The 16,009-nt window shown below is 42.2% G+C and overlaps 1 protein-coding gene across 3 annotated transcripts in view; it reads left to right on the forward strand.

Annotated features, from left to right (window-relative positions):
- LOC139650505 (protein phosphatase 3 catalytic subunit alpha) overlaps nt 1–16,009 on the forward strand; it is a 63,054-nt gene that overhangs the window by 22,102 nt on the left and 24,943 nt on the right. For 2 of the 3 annotated variants that reach the window (XM_071527197.1, XM_071527196.1), the window contains exons 2-6: nt 5,356–5,556; nt 12,347–12,471; nt 13,097–13,208; nt 13,647–13,792; nt 14,617–14,756. In XM_071527197.1, the coding sequence (XP_071383298.1) occupies nt 5,356–5,556; nt 12,347–12,471; nt 13,097–13,208; nt 13,647–13,792; nt 14,617–14,756 (724 nt within the window). Of the gene's footprint in view, nt 1–5,355; nt 5,557–12,346; nt 12,472–13,096; nt 13,213–13,646; nt 13,793–14,616; nt 14,757–16,009 lie in introns of all 3 variants that reach the window. The other variant, XM_071527198.1, reaches the window with a different exon arrangement.

Genomic DNA, 16,009 nt, shown 5'->3' on the forward strand with positions numbered 1-16,009 from the left:
GACTCAGACAATGCAGACTTAATGTTTTTGGGTGTTTTGCTTTTTTTTCTCTAGAGGCAGATATTATCAGATAGCTGGTTCTTTATGCCCGTCTGGGGCATCTGTAGTCAAGTGAAATTGCTGGTGTGATAAGGCAATGTTTGTGAACCCCACTGGAGCGTGAGAGAAAGGTCAGAACTGTTGTCTTAACTTGTATTTTTGCCAGACATAACAAACAAAAAAATGACATTCGCCATGGGCATTGCTGTGCAGATTTTTTTTAACTCAATATAAAACTGCACCATTGCTGTCAGTGGTCAGCACTAGTTGGATGCCCACTGGCAGATCATATTGTGTGATTGAAGCTGTATCACTGCAGTTAAAATTTTTTTGACTCTACCAAGTTACAGAATGCATTCATGTTCAATGGTTTGGAATTTGCATTTGCTCAGTAGTTCAAAAATCTCTCTCCTGAATAACATCGGTGACCGCGATTCTACTGTCGTTGATTATCTATTTATAATAGATCTTTTGCACACGGCTTATAGACAGCTGAGAAGGCCAGGAAGGAAAATGAGCAACAGGAATTGTAGACATCTAATGCTGCCTGATCAGGCCAGCCTCTCTGTTGCACTATATATTCTTCACTAAATGAAAATGGCCAGGGGCTGCTTGGTGAGCTCTGCAATAGTCTGTCTCACTTTCTCCAATTAAGCTGATCCGTCCAGCGCTGTACGACTGCACACCTCCCGCTGTCTCATTCCTCAGAGAGATCGCGTTAGCTCTGAACTAGACCAACCTGAACATTTCAAGCTGCCCGTTCTCCCACTGCTCATCAGCAGTTTCAGATGCGCTGCACTTGGTAGTGCAGATTTCTCAAGAATCAAATCTGAATGTCTGCTGTACACTCGCATAATTATTGCTTTCATGAACAAAGGTGGTTGCTGGTGTTGATGAGCTAAGGCCTTGTGTGTACAAGACCCAAGACCCAGTACTAACATACTGTAGAAAGGAATGGTTATTCTAACAAAGTGTCAGATGTCGGTATAAACCATATTGACCAGCACAATATTGTGTTATACTTTTTATTAAAGAAACTTGAGAGTTAATTTAACACCCCCTCCAGAGTTTCAGAGGTTTAGGGCTCTACTAGTGTTGCATTTAAACTTAATGGCTGATGGATGTCTTAAAATTATAGCTCGCAAATTACAATGCTAATCTGAGACAAATTACCAGGGAAAGTTAAACCAGACTCCTGGTTCTCTCTCTCTCTTTCTTGCTCTCTGACTCTCTCTCGCTGCTCTCTTACTAGATATGAGCCTGCAGTGCAATTTCCCAGTTACATAAAAGAAGGGGGCAGAGAAATGGTGAAATTAATGAAAGTGAAAGCGATCAACTAATGGAGACCAGCTTTGAGTCATACTGAGTTTCAGGCAGGTAGCCTCCGGTCAGTCTGTGCTCTCACAGCGATGAAGCACTGCAAGATAGGATGGTTGTTTGGATGCACAGGGTCATGCTCAACAATTGACAATTGGTGTGTGTGGGCATGTCCTTATCCATCTGTTGGAAATGGAAGGGTTTGGGAGGAACAAGGTGTGAAAGTAAAGTTATGGAGCTTGAGACGACAGCTGAGACTCATTTTTTTCTGTCAGACTTTTGACTGTCAAGAGCTTTGCAATGGCAAATTAGTGTAATGGCTCAGAGATGTGGCCCCATTATTTAATGCAGTTTTTGACACCACCATTTATTTTCTTGTTTTAATAACTGCACACAACCAAGGCCTAGACGCAAGCTTTCCCTCTTGCTGTAGTTGTTCGTTCAGGTTGCACTCTTTTTTTCCTCAGCCCATGACTTTTCGTTTTTGTCATGAGATAAAAGCTTTTTCTTTAGATGTGCCCGCTCAGTGAAGAGTGTAGGACCTAACATAACATTGTGCCATGTAATGCTCTGGCAAAGAGGTGGGTGTTACTCTTGCTAATAAGAGGGCTGTTAGAAATTCCACAAGGGGAAAGTCCTCAGTATTTCCATTGTCATGACTGTAGGAAATGGGAGGATGATGTGTTGAGAGGTTGCCAGTGCGCCAACAACCACAGCTTTCATGCGGAATATTTTTTCTAAAAGAATAATGTTATTCTTTACAATTTGAATTTTAGAATGTGTTATGTCACTTCAGCGGGAACAGATGTGGCCCGCTCGACATCCACAGCTACTCTGATGGTAACAATTGCTTTTCTGCTCCAGCTTTTCTTTGCGGGGACACCTGTCCTCCGCAAACGAAACCTCTCCGCTATAGGGCTGTGCAAAAATATCGATACAGCTGAGTATTGCAATATTTTTTTCCATGATACTGTATCGATTTTCCAGCCCCTCATATCGATACATTAAAAAAAAAAGGGTTTAAACGGATTTAAAATGCGGCGGAGCAACGTTTCAGCCGCAGCTAAGCTAAGCTAAGCTGCTAACTTTCTCCGTGATTCATCCAGAAGAGCTGAATCTAACACAAAAAACAACTAGCTTTACAATATAATGTCGGAGCAGAGATGTGGCGCCACTATTACAACTTATGAGGCCGAACATAGTGCTGGGGAATCAGACAAAACAGAGTGTGGAGGAGAGGGCGACCACGGGAGCTGTAACAGCCTTAGCCCCTTAAGAGCGATATGGGGAATCTACAGCCGTTTTCTCAGTTTTCTCTGGTCATAGGGCTCCAATTTCAAAAATAATTGCACTTTTCTACTACATGGGTGACCTAGTTTTAATAAATCATCATATTCACAGCAGTGAAATAGGCCTTTAAATTTCCCTCAAATCCCTTTGAATTAAATAGTTTTGACTCAATTTGTCCGCTGAGTTATCAATATAATGTGACATATTAGACTACCCAGATGGTACACAGCAAGTTGTATTTTCAGCTCTATTTTTAAATTTTCAGTAAATTATGTATGAGTATTACAATGTATCGCAATATGTATCGTATCGCAATATGTATCGTGATACAATCGTATCGTGACCCATGTATCGTGAGGTCCTTGCCAATACCCAGCCTTAGTCCGCTAACAGTTGGCAAATACTCAACTCAAATGTTGACAGCATGTCACACTGGCTATGGAAATGCATATTCAGTGATTCGTCCCAGTGCGCTTCCATCATGCCTGCAATATTTGTGACATCACACTGATGTTGCAAATTCTTGACATAACTGTCATTTCAAAGCTAATTAAAAGCAGCATCTGTAAATGACTGAATGACCTTTCAGTCACGGTGCAAACTGATGAGGACGTGCACAGACCTGACTGTGTGTTTAGGCGGAGGTTCATTAGAGTTCATATGCGTGTTTATACTGTATGTTCCCACCTTCTCAGGGGGCGAGTGTGGTGTAGTCACTCAAGTCAGAAGCCACAAGGCCCTGGCATCGGGCTAGAGTTGCACAGCAGGTGCTTGGGGAGGCCGGCCTGGGGCCCCGGGGTAATTCTGTCTTGGATGGGGATTTCTGAATGCCCCAGGTACCTGAGTGGAGACACTGATATTGTTTCAGAAAATGTCAAGCTCATCGATTGTTTGACATGAACAATGTTTGTCTTAAGGGTCCACTCCATCATTCCCTTTATACATAAAAATGTTAAAAACTGTAAAAATAAAAGGTTTTGATTTCATGAAAGAGGAAAGCAGAAATAAATTATTAACACAAATGTATTGACACTGTCAGTTGTCCTAAATTAACAACATGATGCATTGAAGGATTTGTAACTGTATCTGTATAACCTCAAACAAGGCAGCAGACATCTTATTGCCCATGGGTGTTTTACATCGGTAAAGCCGTAGAAATGCTGGAAATATTTCGGGCGATACTGAAGGAACTCTGCGAGTCCAGTGAATGTGCAGTTTGGTCGTACACCTGTTAGAAAGCTTTAAATACTGCAATTAGGATACCAAATTTTATCTGTCTCTAAGCACAGTGCGACACAAAGATAAAGTGGAGGTCTGATTACCGCTGATGTCACCTTTGGGAAATCATTGGATCTTAATTGTGATACCCCCCCCCCACCAGCTCAACAGTATTTCAGTAATGGCTACTGGCAGAGTGCATTACTCACACCAGTATGCTATGTGCAAAGTCTGCTCAGGGACGTTAATTAAGAACATGTCTTATTTTTCAGCGCTGTGAAGCGGCTGAATAGTCTATTGGATATGGTCTTTAATTGTCTTCTTTTTGTCCCTTGTATTTGTTGTTTGCGGTTGTCAATAAGTAATATGTTTCTCAGAGGGGTATAAAAAGGAAATATTAACATTTTAGGTTCCACCAAAAGCTACCGTTGATAATGGCGTCATTTACACCTTAATACCTTAACTATTAGCTTGTTTTTTGGGGTGGACATTTGTTATTAGGACAACCTTTGTTCCCCTTTAATTTAAAGTTGGTTTGAAGACTCTCATGTGGTTATTTACATAAAAAAAAAAAAAAGCAAAAGAAAGAAAAAAGAAAAAAACATGCACCACCTATTTGTTCCGCTGTGAATAGATTGGAAAGTTCACCGTTTCACATTGAAATGCATGCATGCATCGGTTGTATCCAAAATTACTAGAGCACAATGAATTGAATTGAAGTGAAAAGCTTCTTTTCAAGACACTAATTATGGAAATTGACAGTAACAGAGATTTGTTGTGGAAATGGGTCCTCTAATTTCCATGATGCCTCCAAGACCCTCAGAAAAAGATAATTGTACTCTCAGTCGTCTAAATAATTCTGACTGACAAATCAGTAACTACATGCCAGACTGCGGTATAGTTATATTACTGTCTCTATTCGTCAAATCATATACATAAAGCAGAGGATATTTTTTAAAAATTCATGGGAATGGTTTGACACATTGAGCACTTGAAGACAGCATATCCACAGACTTTAGACTTTTTCCCCACATGAAATGCTCTTTTATATTAACAAAACTGAAAATGACAGTATTTTTAAGTGGATATCTGTTTTCTGCTCAGTGACTGATATCTACAATTCTGCCACAGACATTGCCAGGCGAACCCACTGTCCCTAGCAATTGTGCGGGTTTGCTGTAAATGCTGTAAATTAAATGACTCGCAGATCATAGCAGCAATCAGGTAAATTGTCTCCGAGGGTGGGCTCCAAGCACGGGAGGAAACACTAACCGCCTCTCCTGCAGGGAGCGGATCCCCTGGAAGATGCACGCTAATCAAACAGCTTAATTGCCGTTTCCTCAGTGATGTGGAATTACCTGTGTATCTTGATTATACTTTTGCCAGTGAAAAATAAAGTACATCAGGATTAAAAAAGATGCTACCATCTGCATTTACCACTGAAAGACTGAACGACAGACTAAACTCTCCTCTTGTGTTTCCCCCTTGCAGCCGTCCCGTTCCCCCCCAGCCACCGACTCACGGCCAAAGAGGTGTTCGACAGCGAGGGGAAGCCCAAGGTGGATGTGCTGAAAGCCCACCTAACCAAGGAGGGCCGCGTGGAGGAAGGGGTGGCCCTGCGGCTCATCGGAGAGGGCGCCGCCATCTTGCGCGCAGAGAAGAACCTGCTGGACATCGAAGCTCCCGTGACGGGTCAGTAGACAAAACACCGCACACTGGTTGTACACATGGCCTAGTATAGACATACGAAAAGCAGGGCTCAGACAGAGAGGTTTGAATGATGAAAATCAGTATGAAAAAGTAATAAGTGAGTCATTGTGCCTCTAGGCCAAACGTGGACCATGCTGCAAGCCACAGCAATGTATTTTAACAAGTGCAGAGGGTCAATTCGCCCAGTTTGTCAGAACTAACAAGCTTTCTGACACTCACTCCCCAAGGCTGCTTCATGCTTTAAAACACCCCACTGGAACAGACAGGCCCAACAGGGACTATCTCTGTTCCCCCATTGGCCGACTTTGAAAACACCTGCTAACCTTGGAGAAACGGAATAGGAAACGTTTGCCTCATTTAATTAGAGCCATTAACCATTCCGGTGTTAAAAAAAAAAGAAGAAAAAAATGCAAACAAAACGAAAAGCTGAAACATTTTCTGCCACTTCTTTGCCGTTACTCATTTTTCAAGAGATGTATTTTTTTTTTTTTTTTACGTTTGAGCAATTCTCTCAGCAGCCGCCTGCGAGTTGAAATTCAGCTGATTCACATCTGCCTCTGTGAAGAAACCTAGTCGGAGGCAGACGCATATGCATATATGCACAGATCTAACGCAGCTATTGTTGCCTTTCTTCCTGGTCAAGTGCCTGGTTCCCCCATTAGACTTTCTGATGAGGCTTCTTTGATGTCGTTGTAATCAGAGGCAGAGAGCCACTCGGAGGAACTATGGCAACCCATCATTTCCTAATAGAGATCACTCCCAAAATATATATATTTGTAGGCCTATGTACATATTTGCATTTTATCCTGAGTAAATGTATGTGTGGTCCCTATTTTTTTTTACACAAAAGGCTAGGTCTCCAGTGTTTGCTGAGGGCGTTATGGCAGGAGAGTGTCTTGTTTAGCTGTTAAAGTAGAGCTTAACGAGGCTCAAATAGGTCGGGCAATTGCGAGCCTTCTTACCTGCCTCTGTGTTTATTACACACACATAGAGAGTCAGGTGTGCTGTACCATTGAGAAAACCAATGAGCTTCAAGTCTGGTCAGATTGTCGTTCCAATTCCAGGAAGCCCTTAAGCTTTCTTGATTTCAGATTTTGCAATGGGTAAAATTGTTGATTGACCAGTAAATCTAGTGCCTTTGTTGTATGAAGTTGATAGAAACAGAGGTTAGCTTCTGTTCTGTGTTTAAGTGAGGGATTCTGAGAAACTGTGTGTTTGTGTGTGTGTGTGTGTGTGTGTGTGTGTGTGTGTGTGTGTGTGTGCGCGCTTGTGTGCACGAGCATGGCAATGAGGCACTTCTTTCCCTCCTACACAACACCCCTGCCTCAACCCCTCTCCCACTCAGTAGTCCTGTTAAAGAAGGATCTCAATTGCTCTCTCTCTCTGTCTCTCTCTCTCTCATGCAAAGCGCGCACACACACACACACACACACACACACACACACACACACACACACACACACACACACACACACACACACATACACACAGGCCATTCCATATAAACATTTCCTTGTTTCTCAGTACTAGCCTCTTCTGTCTGTCCGCCCTTGTTTTATCTGTCTGTTTCTTGCTCTCTGTCTGTCTCTTTCTCTCTCTCTCTCTCTCTCTCTCTCTCTCTCTCTCTCTCTCTCTCTCTCTCTATCTCTCTCTGTTTCTCTCTCTCTCTCTCTCCCTTGCTCTCTCTTCTTCTCCCCTTCAATACACACCCCCAATCACAACATGACACATGGTCATCAAATTTGTATGTAAATATTTATCATAGATGCAAGAGACCAGAACGACATGTCTCTCTCTCTCTCCCTCTCTCCCTCTCCCTCTCTCCCTCTCTCCCTCTCTCCCTCAGCCCTCCTATACACTCTGACACATAGTCACTTCCTGGTTGAGCCAGATGGCAGGTGGGGTTTCATGGAGGGAGGGGGGCGTGACGAAGGGAGCCGGCTTAGGCCACAGAGTACAAGCTGCTCCCATGGCCCTCGCACAAGTCAACCATCAGCAGAGCTTCTGCAGCCACATCACTAGGCAACACCTAGTTTTAACACTGTCCGTGCACTTGTTACCAGTTTGGCTGCATCGCATAGAAAACCAAGTTGAATCCAAGTTGGAGCTCGATCACTAAAATGCACCGATACACGTTGCACTTGAAATGCTAGTTTTCATGGGATGCATAGAGCACACTGCACAGTATAATCACTAAAGAGCATTTGAGGGTTTAGTTGTTTTTACTTGAATAGATCCATTTTGTCTGTATTGCATATTGTCATTATGTATGTATAATTATTATTAAATGGTGAAGTATTCTGTGTGAGGAAATGTTAAGACCTTGATTGGGGAGTAATTTGCTCTCTGCAGACCGTACAGAAGGCCTATTGAGACAAGCAACCTTGATGAGGATGGCAGTTTTGCTCTGTGCTGCATTGCCAGTCCTTCCTGACATCCTTTATACCTTTCCAATAGGTTCTTATGCAACAGCCGTGCAATAGGAAACACACTTGTATGAATACTCCCGCCATGCATCACACCTTTTGACATTCGAAGTAAAGGCGAATGGAAAGAAGGCAACCGACTTACACCCGAGTAATTAGTTCCCTTACTTTTTAACATTTAGTTTATTATTAGTAGTAGTAGTAATGGTAGTAGTAGCATTTTAACATGATTATATAGTATTAGAGTTTCTCAGCAGATTGCCTTTGCATAAATATGTGCTCTGCAGGATTTTAGCTCTGAAAAAGTGCCAACGCAAAGTGCGGAGTATTGTTATCATCAAGTCTGCTCAATCAAAAGATGATCTGGCATTGTCTGCCTCCCCGTGGATTTCTGTAGCTCAATGAGCTTGGCCTTTGGAGTGGCCTGTGTAGGTTCTGAAGCCAGGTTGTGTAATGCCCACCACCCACTCAGTAGCTGCTGCCCGCTGATATGCTGCTACTCAGGGAGATCACTCTAGCGCACAAGCAGGAGATGGCCAGAACAAATTGTATCTCACTCCAGATAATGCACTCCCACCTGCTCTTCTTATGTGGGCTTTGGTTCTCGCCTCGTTTTTTTGTGTCTATGTGTTTGTGTGTGTGTGTGTGATGAGAGGGAGGGAGGGAGGGAAAGTGTGTCTGTAGGTGTACTGGAGCTGAGGGAGAGGTGGATTGTATGTGTTTGCTGTGATAAAGCAGAGGAGTGAACCATCGCAGGGTCTGTTTGATTTGCACACGCATCGACCATCATCATCCAGCAGCGCCTACACAGATGAGGCGACCGCAATTCACCGCGACCCTTGCTTCAGGTCTTCGTGGCCTGTGTTTGAACTGTGGCCATCCCCGTGTCACCCTGCTTTTGTTTCCATCGCCGGCTAATGACAGCTTTGCTAAAGGTCGGCTTTGTCCAAAGCTGGCGATGCCATCCTCCCACACACAGTGTTTCTGACGTGTGCTTCAGGTGCTTCTGCGGCCACTTGCTCCCTCTTTGGATGCCCACCTGCAGTGTTGACTTTTAAAAACATGGAAATATTGTTAATTTCCGAATGAAGGCCGTGAGTTTTAAGAGCGCTCGTATAGTTGCGGTTTGAATCTAGCCCCCACATTTCAGCAGCGAGCAGTAAACAATATATTTTAACAATAATTGCTCTCTTGGTGGTCATCCATTGGACATACTGCACTGCAGAGCACAGTCTGTTGTGAATGTTATCAGAACAATTGCTTTAGAGAGGAGCTGTTGCCTATTGCATGCATCTATGTGTTCCCACACAATGGAAACATTGCGGTGTTGCCGTTGCCAGTGCTCTTACAGGTCCTTTATCAGGTCAGTGACAGCTGAGGAATTTTTTTTCAGTGATATGAGTTGTCATTGTTGAAAGGTTTCCATGCCATTGAGATGTTTCCATAGCAATAACCAGCCTTGGCATCATGCACGCTCCCTGGTTAAGTGCCATGAATCAGTAGGATGCCTAATTTTATTGTCCTTTCATTTCAGTGCAAAATATATTGATTTTTTTTTTATTGCATTGCATCTTGAAATTAAATGATACCTTACCTTGTTTATCCTTCAGAGGTGACCAGCATGCATGTCACCAAAATAAACAAGAATATTGGTATTGTTGGACGAAGAACATTTATCTTATTTTTGCTTATTTTGATGGTTGTGTATTTGTGACATTGTATAGTGGGGTTTTAACAGGTTTTACAGCCCAAGGGTTATGAAACTTGCTCAATACATACAGCAACTGACCATGTCCACTTTCAATTCAAGTTAAAGTTAAAAACAACTTAATTAAAGTCACTTGTTTTGTTTTCAGCAGCAATATATTTTATTAATATAATAACAATTCCGTAATAATTACAGCTTGAGTTGTATCTATTCAAGCACCATTTGTGTCGTTTTTGTTCCAGTAAATCCATTTTGCCAGGAACCTTCAGCCGATCTAAAACAGACCGGTGCTTCATGCTGGTAAGGGGGAGCGCTTGATTGCAAGTGAGAGGACACCTTTAGAAATCGGACGCAGATTACAAGGTGCCTTTTTGAAGTTTGTCCCTACTGTGGAATTAAACAATTTACACAGTGCGGGTTTAATAAAAGACAAATGGTAAACTGACAGTTTACGATGCAGTCGAGGAGAGCAGATTCTCCGAGCTGTCTGTCTCACGGGGGTTGTAACTTGAGCTAATTGCTCTCCAACGCTGTCCTCCAGTTCGCACTAATTGGGCGTCTCTCTGAAAGGCTTTTTCACAGGCTTCCATTCTAATTCTTGCTGCTAGATACAGTTCATAGAGCAACAAACAGCCATGTGAGAAGTTAGCATGTGTCCTTTTCAAATTAAATTTCACTCCATTCACCCTGTTGTTAATGACTTAATTAGTTGATTGCATGAAGAATAGGTGAATTGCACCACTTTGACATCATGCTTGGATGCCACGCTTACTGCTGTCATCGCAATAGTGTTCACATGAACAGTGTTGATTGTTACCTTTGTTTTGTGGTGGCAAAGGTGATTTTTCACACTTGTTTTCTATAGAGAGGTATAAAATCAGAAATGGAAAATGGTTCATTATATCAGTGTGTCTGTTGGTGCTGTTGGCTATTTTGATCTAATGATACACTGTACAGACTTATGCATGTTCTATGTATTAAATGTCTTGGCATTTGCTGGAACCTAAGCTCTTCATGAAGGTGCATGCAAGTCTCTGGATATAACATCAGAGGTCAGGGGCAGACTGGATACTTTGAGACCCACTTCTACAGCCATTAACCCAGACTCCCATTTTTTTTTTTAGATGAGAAGATTTATTAATGGGAAAAAGATATCTACAGATCAAGTATCTACAAAATTGAGCAGGAGCTCTTTAATCAGACGACCCAGCATGCACCCTGTCAGTCTACGGCTGCTAAGCAGCAAATCTCCGGTGGCCTCTGCGCCCCTCGTCTCCCAAGGGAGCAGTAGAGTATAGGGTCACACAGGGCGATAGGAAAGCAATCCAGTTTGAGTGATTTGCGGTTCCTGATTTCAGGCGTGGTGGGCCTGTCCCATAACGATCCCCAGACACTACTTAACAGCTTCCCGGCCCGCTGTTATGTGCCTGTATGGAATAGAAATAACAAAGTAATATGTCATTAGATCGAAATAAGTCAAGTTATATAGTGGCTTTAACAGTGGTGAGAGTAGATTGGAATTCCTGTCAGTACTGTTGGGGTGGGGGGGCTGTATGAACCAGTCCTGAGGAATTCTCTGTAATTGTTATAAAAATTGGTTGCTTTCATTACAACGCCCTTAATAAGATTTGATCAGCAATGCATTCGACTGAAAGCTTCCCAGTGGTTTCAGCCAATGAACTTTTAGTGTATTTGGCAAGGCAAAGTGTGCCCAAATTAAGTCTTAACTAGCTAGTTCCTGAAATGAATGTGTCCCAAGGTGATAAAGAGGCAGAAAGAGAGTGTGGTATAAAAGCAAACTTGCCTTTTCATGGAAATGCACACTCACTGTTGGCTTATTTTCACCTCTGCACTTAAATATTGCCAATCAGTGCTTGGTAATCTTACAGTACTTTGTGGTGGGAGAAAGTAGGAGGAGAAGAGGCTTACTCATGGAGGCACTGCGACAAAGACAGTTGGATCTGTATGTACATACTGATAGGGTCTGATGTTTCTGATGGCATTCATAGCATGACATCAAGTCAATGTGAATACTGCTGCCAACATGCAGCTGCTGCCACAGAAATACAAGCCATAATGCCTTCTAGAGAATGTGACTTGCCACCATATTCACATTCTTTCATTGGTTTTGAAGGGTATCGATCCAGGCAAGGCTCCCATTATTCATCCTATACTGTACAAATCAACATTCCCTGTGTGATGTAATGCAACCCATGCTCTATTCTACCTCTGTGTATATTATCATGTATCAAGCATCAGTTGAGTGCTGAAACACTAGAAGGATTTCAGTTACAAATTTACACAAACGGTGTAATTTTTTTCCACTTTTTTAAGCAACAAACTAAATATTGACTGGATAAATATTAGTGTACTAATCAGTAGTTGAAGCTGCAGGAGGTTTTCCCAGGGTCCAGGAGAAAACCTGCCATTCCTCACGAACTCACACCCATTCTTGCAGCTTTTACGTCTTAATCTAATCTAGTTTTACAGAGATATACATTGTCAGAGCCTTTCACATCTGATGGACAGAATGGAAAGCAGCAGTGTTATATACTGTAGCCTGTCATCTCCTGCTCCTCAGGTGTAAAAATAGCCGTTGTCCTAATGTGCTTTTCTTTCCCTTCATGTCATATTGCAGTTTGCGGAGACATCCATGGGCAGTTCTTTGACCTGATGAAGCTGTTTGAAGTAGGAGGATCACCAGCATCCACGCGCTACCTTTTCCTGGGGGACTACGTTGACAGAGGGTATTTCAGTATTGAAGTAAGTCTTGTGTGTATGCGTTTTTTCTTCTTTTTTTTTTTTTTTTTTCACAAGTGCTAAATCAAGTGTGACACACACCATGTGCCCTAGCGAAGCTGTGTTTATTAATAGCTTTCTCTGAGTGTAGTTCAAATCAGGTTGCAGATATTGGAATGGTAATATGCTCAAGACTGAAGTCTCTAATGTATTTTTTATATATATATTGTAATAACAAAATGTAGACCGGAAATGCTATTTCTTTGGCGTATGTAGAGAAAGTCAGTCAATATAAGGCACAATGCAAGTATTTAGTCTGGTACTGCAGGTAGGAATTTGCTTAGATATGTATTTCCTGCCAGCTCATCATCTGAAACATGATACGTTTATTAATAAAACATATTTTAATGGAGAGTTGTGCCTATCTTCTCTGAGGGTTCGCAGATATTCCAAGGTTCCTCCTCTCTTTGAGCGAGCTTGAAACGTGTCACAAAATGTACTGCATGAATGTTTCATTATAAGTGGAATTGCTGTATCATGCCACTCCGTGAAATTGACAAAGTCTGACTTAATGGTTTATGTTTCCAGTGTTATATAAAGATGACACGCTAACTCACTCTCCGATCCCCTTTTGTTCTTCTCGTTTCAGTGTGTGCTGTACTTGTGGGCCTTAAAGATCCTTTACCCCAAAACACTGTTTTTGCTGCGTGGGAACCATGAATGTAGACATTTAACAGAGTATTTCACATTTAAGCAGGAATGTAAGTAATGCTTCGGCACTTTATTTTCCCATCAAAATTGTGTCCAAGCAGTCTGGCCTGTGAAGCTCAGTGCAGAGTGGAGGGAGAATTGAGTTATTCTTTCTAAAAGCGGTTCATTATGCGTCCAGTACTGCCACTGACCTCAAACGCTCACAGAAAAGTGCCCTCTGGCGTGGTAACGGATTCCGTCAGATTCTTGCCCTCCTTGATATTTACACATGTCAAAACTATTTCTGTTGGACTCAGACGGAGTGGGGAAAAAAACACAAAGGCACTGTGAAATTACGCTGTTTTTCTAAAATGTCTTTGGGATGTTTTTTGGCGCTTTTTTCGAGAGCCTTTCTGTCCCAGTGCAGCACACTGCCCCAGTGTGAGAGAGCGTGTGTTGTTTGACTTGGCGGCGCTCTCACTCCCTGCCCTGTTTTCCCCCCCTGACAGGTAGAATTAAGTATTCAGAGAGGGTGTATGACGCATGTATGGACGCCTTCGACTGCCTTCCCCTGGCTGCCCTTATGAACCAGCAGTTCCTGTGTGTACACGGAGGACTGTCCCCAGAAATCACAAATCTTGACGACATCAGGAAAGTATGTGTTTGATTCAAGACTCTTTTCTCTATCATGTCAAAAAGTTGTGTGTGCGTGTTTACCAGTGGGTGGCTGTTAATGGCTTTGTAAATACAATGAATTTGGTAAAAATCAAAGCATCCAGTCTTTTTCTATTCATTCAAAGTTGATGAGAAAAATGCTGCATCCATTTTAGTAGGACGTGCTTTGAAAATAATAACCTTGGTGGCACTACATGAAGTAATTCTCCCAGATCTGTCTCAAATAATGTTCAGAACTTGGACACGGGGATTGTAAGCACCAGTCTGGTCCTCACTCTGATTAAAAAATGTTGAAGAGTCGGACCCCGCTTTCAGACTAATTCAATAATTCCAAATGGATTTTATGGCTGCAATCAGGGGGCATGCATAATAGAATTTGCCCTATTGAAGTGTCCATCATGCCATCCATCCAGTAATCCGCAAGCTTTTGTTGGAGAAAGAGCTATCCTTGGCTCAAAGCAAAGTCGTTTACGTTAAGACGTCATTGTTCCAAATGAATGGCTACCACAGAGCATGTCCCGCCCTCTTCAAAACCCCTACTAGTCTATTGAAAGGTGATCGATGTCTTTGACAAGTCATCTACACTTTATGTCCTCTACATTCGACTCATTTTCACCTTCAATAGAGTTTAACATCACTTCTATGAGCAAGTGCTTTGGGTACCAATTTCATTATGATCTTGACGGCAGCAGCCACAGAAAGAGAAATATTTTCCTCTCTGATAAATGCACAATTTATGCACAAGTCATTTTCTCACTGAAGGAGTCAAACAGACTGACGGAGTCCTTAACTTTCTTCCCACAGCTAGACAGATTCAAAGAGCCTCCGGCCTATGGACCAATGTGCGATCTGCTGTGGTCCGACCCCCTGGAGGACTTTGGGAATGAGAAGAGCCAAGAGCATTTCACACACAACACAGTGCGAGGCTGTTCCTACTTCTACAGGTGAGAGCTCACGCTTTTACAAGGCTGACTTGTATTTTGTCCCTGATTTCGAGAGCGATCTGATGTTTACAGATATTGAAAGCTGTATCTGTAATGGGGAAATTGAACTAAATCTCCAAAGAAACATTTTTTTTGTTCACTTTGAAAGTAGCAAACTAGTGTCCAGATATCAGCTGTATTTACTGCCATTGTAAAATGCTAGAATCACACAAGGTCCACGATCTTGAATCCATGCGAGAGTTTCTAAATTAAGCGAATACACTATTATTTTTCTACGCATTTGACCATGGAATAAGAAAGGGGAGCCGGGTAGCTGTTACTGGCTACATGAACTGAGGAAAAATGTGTTCTCATTTGGTCTTTTGACCACTTTCAGTATAAGGAAAATTTAATCACTGATGAATTTTGGTTGTATTATCTATGGAAACATGATCGCAGCAATGCTCCGAACATTTTCTAAACTTTCCTGACCACCCCAGACAGAATATTTAGTCATCATGCATACAGGTATGGAAGTAGACAAAATACTAATGATAAACAACTATAAGACAAAATAGCAAAAAATAACCATTACACTGTCACTGACCAGATAAATCAAGAACCTCTCCTGCCAAGTATTCATTTTCTAGGCCCTTTCCATTAATTTTCTTGGTTGTCAGACTCGGCATGAACAACTGAGTGTGAGTAGGAGCCCCACAGTAGTAAGAATATGGTCTGCATTAGTAGTCCCAAAGACTTCTCCTTAGACTGTCGCCAGTATTTATGTAACCCACATTACCTTAAATTGAGCCGAGTAGCTGAACAAACAGAGGAAATGCTGGGAGCGGGCAGCTCGCACTGTCACAAAATGTAATGAACTGGCACATTACCACAGGGCACAGTCCTCTCTAAATGCGTTCAGTGCTCCCTCCGCTCATTATGGCCTGAGCGATGCTTACTTGGCCCTGGCAAGCCTGGGGCAAGCCAGCAGAAGCAGTCAGAAATGTCCCCGGGCTTCTAATATGCAATTTTTTCTTCTCTTTTTCTTTTTTTTTTTTTTTTAAATAACAGGTGCTTTATAGCCGCCTAATGAATAGTGTTTTAATGCCACTGCTTATAAATGAACTTCCTGTGCTGCTGTTATTGTAGTGGGTTTGGGTTTTTACATCGTTTGTTAATGTTTATGTGAGCCATCAGAAGTGCAATTGCAGTTGTGTTTGTGTTACAAGAATATTTGCCCAGTAAAGAGGTAATGGCATTGTTGTCACTTGACT

The sequence above is a fragment of the Centroberyx affinis genome, unplaced genomic scaffold, assembly GCF_046629955.1.
Source record: "Centroberyx affinis isolate AG114_WGS23_722 - 3 ecotype Tasmania unplaced genomic scaffold, CSIRO-AGI_Caff_v1 ptg001499l_1, whole genome shotgun sequence".
Classification (NCBI taxonomy): domain Eukaryota; kingdom Metazoa; phylum Chordata; class Actinopteri; order Beryciformes; family Berycidae; genus Centroberyx; species Centroberyx affinis.